Here is a 1221-nt window from a genome sequence, read left to right as displayed (position 1 = left end):
ATTTGGGGTAAAAAAGGGGGGATTTGGGGCCGCACTTTGCCTGGGGTGCAATAGGAATCCAGGAGCTGCTCCTCTTCCTCTTCCTCCTCCTGGTCCAGGCTTCGCTCGTTAAGGAACGTTAATTAACTGCGGCCTTAATTGGTCTTAATGAGTGGGGGGGGGGCTCCAATACACCCCATTCTATCAGAAAACCCCCCAGATTTGCCCAATTTCCCCCCATTTCACCCCAAAACTGGAGCAGAAACAGCTCAGCCCCAATATGGGGTTTCAATAGGGGATGCCCCCAAAACCTCCCATTTTCCTCCCAAGAATGGCCGATTTTTGTCCATTTTCTTAATAAACCCCCCCAAATTGGATGGATTTCCCACCAATTCACCCCATTCTATGAGAAAACCCCCCAGATTTGCCCAATTTCCCCCTTTTTCACCCCAAAACGGCAGCAGATACAGCTGGTGTAGGGTGTGCACGTCGTGCAGGCAGCGGCTGTCTGTCCTGCGGGGGGGGGGCGGCCGTCTGTCCCTCCTGCTCAAAACCTATAGGGGATAAAGGGGGTTAAAGGGGGGGGGGTTATGGGGACAGACCACAAAGGGGGGCCCCAAATAATAGGGACCCCAAATAGGGACCCCCAAGTGATGGCCCCCAAATAGGGAACCCCAAATGAAGACCCCAAATAAGGATCCAAAACAGGGACCCCCAAATAAAGGCCCTAAATAAGGAACCCAAATGATGGCCCCAAATAGGGACCCCCAAATAGGGACCCCCAAATGATGGCCCCAAATAGGGACCCCCAAATAGGGACCCCCAAATGATGGCCCCAAATAAGGATTCCAAATAGGGACCTCAAATGATGGCCCCAAATAGGGACCCCCAAATGAAGGCCCCAAATAGGGATCCCAAATAATGGCCCCAAATAGGGACCCCCAAATGAAGGCCCCAAATAAGGATCCCAAATAGGGACCCCCAAATAGGGACCCCCAAATGAAGGCCCTAAATAAGGAACCCAAATAATGGCCCTAAATAGGGACCCCCAAAATGAAGGCCCTAAATAAGGACCCCAAATGATGGCCCCAAATAATAGGGACCCCAAATAGGGACCCCCAAAATGAAGGCCCTAAATAAGGGACCCCAAATAATGACCCTAAATAGGGACCCCCAAATAGGGACCCCCAAGTGATGGCCCTAAATAAGGATCCCAAATAGGAACCCCCAAACAGGGACCCC

General features: G+C 51.8%; 1 protein-coding gene across 1 annotated transcript in view; it reads right to left on the bottom strand.

Moving 5' to 3' along the window:
* Positions 1-1221, bottom strand: part of POLA2 (DNA polymerase alpha 2, accessory subunit) — an 18875-nt gene that overhangs the window by 12847 nt on the left and 4807 nt on the right. The window contains exons 2-3 of the mRNA XM_032441669.1: positions 448-533; positions 9-99 (exon numbers count right to left, since the gene is read on the bottom strand). Of these exons, the coding sequence (XP_032297560.1) occupies positions 9-99; positions 448-533 (177 nt within the window). The remainder of the gene's footprint in view (positions 1-8; positions 100-447; positions 534-1221) is intronic.

Source organism: Coturnix japonica, unplaced genomic scaffold, assembly GCF_001577835.2.
Source record: "Coturnix japonica isolate 7356 unplaced genomic scaffold, Coturnix japonica 2.1 chrUnrandom477, whole genome shotgun sequence".
NCBI classification, from domain to species: domain Eukaryota; kingdom Metazoa; phylum Chordata; class Aves; order Galliformes; family Phasianidae; genus Coturnix; species Coturnix japonica.
The sequence above is the reverse complement of the archived record's forward strand: the minus strand, read 5'-3'. Positions and strand labels throughout refer to the sequence as shown.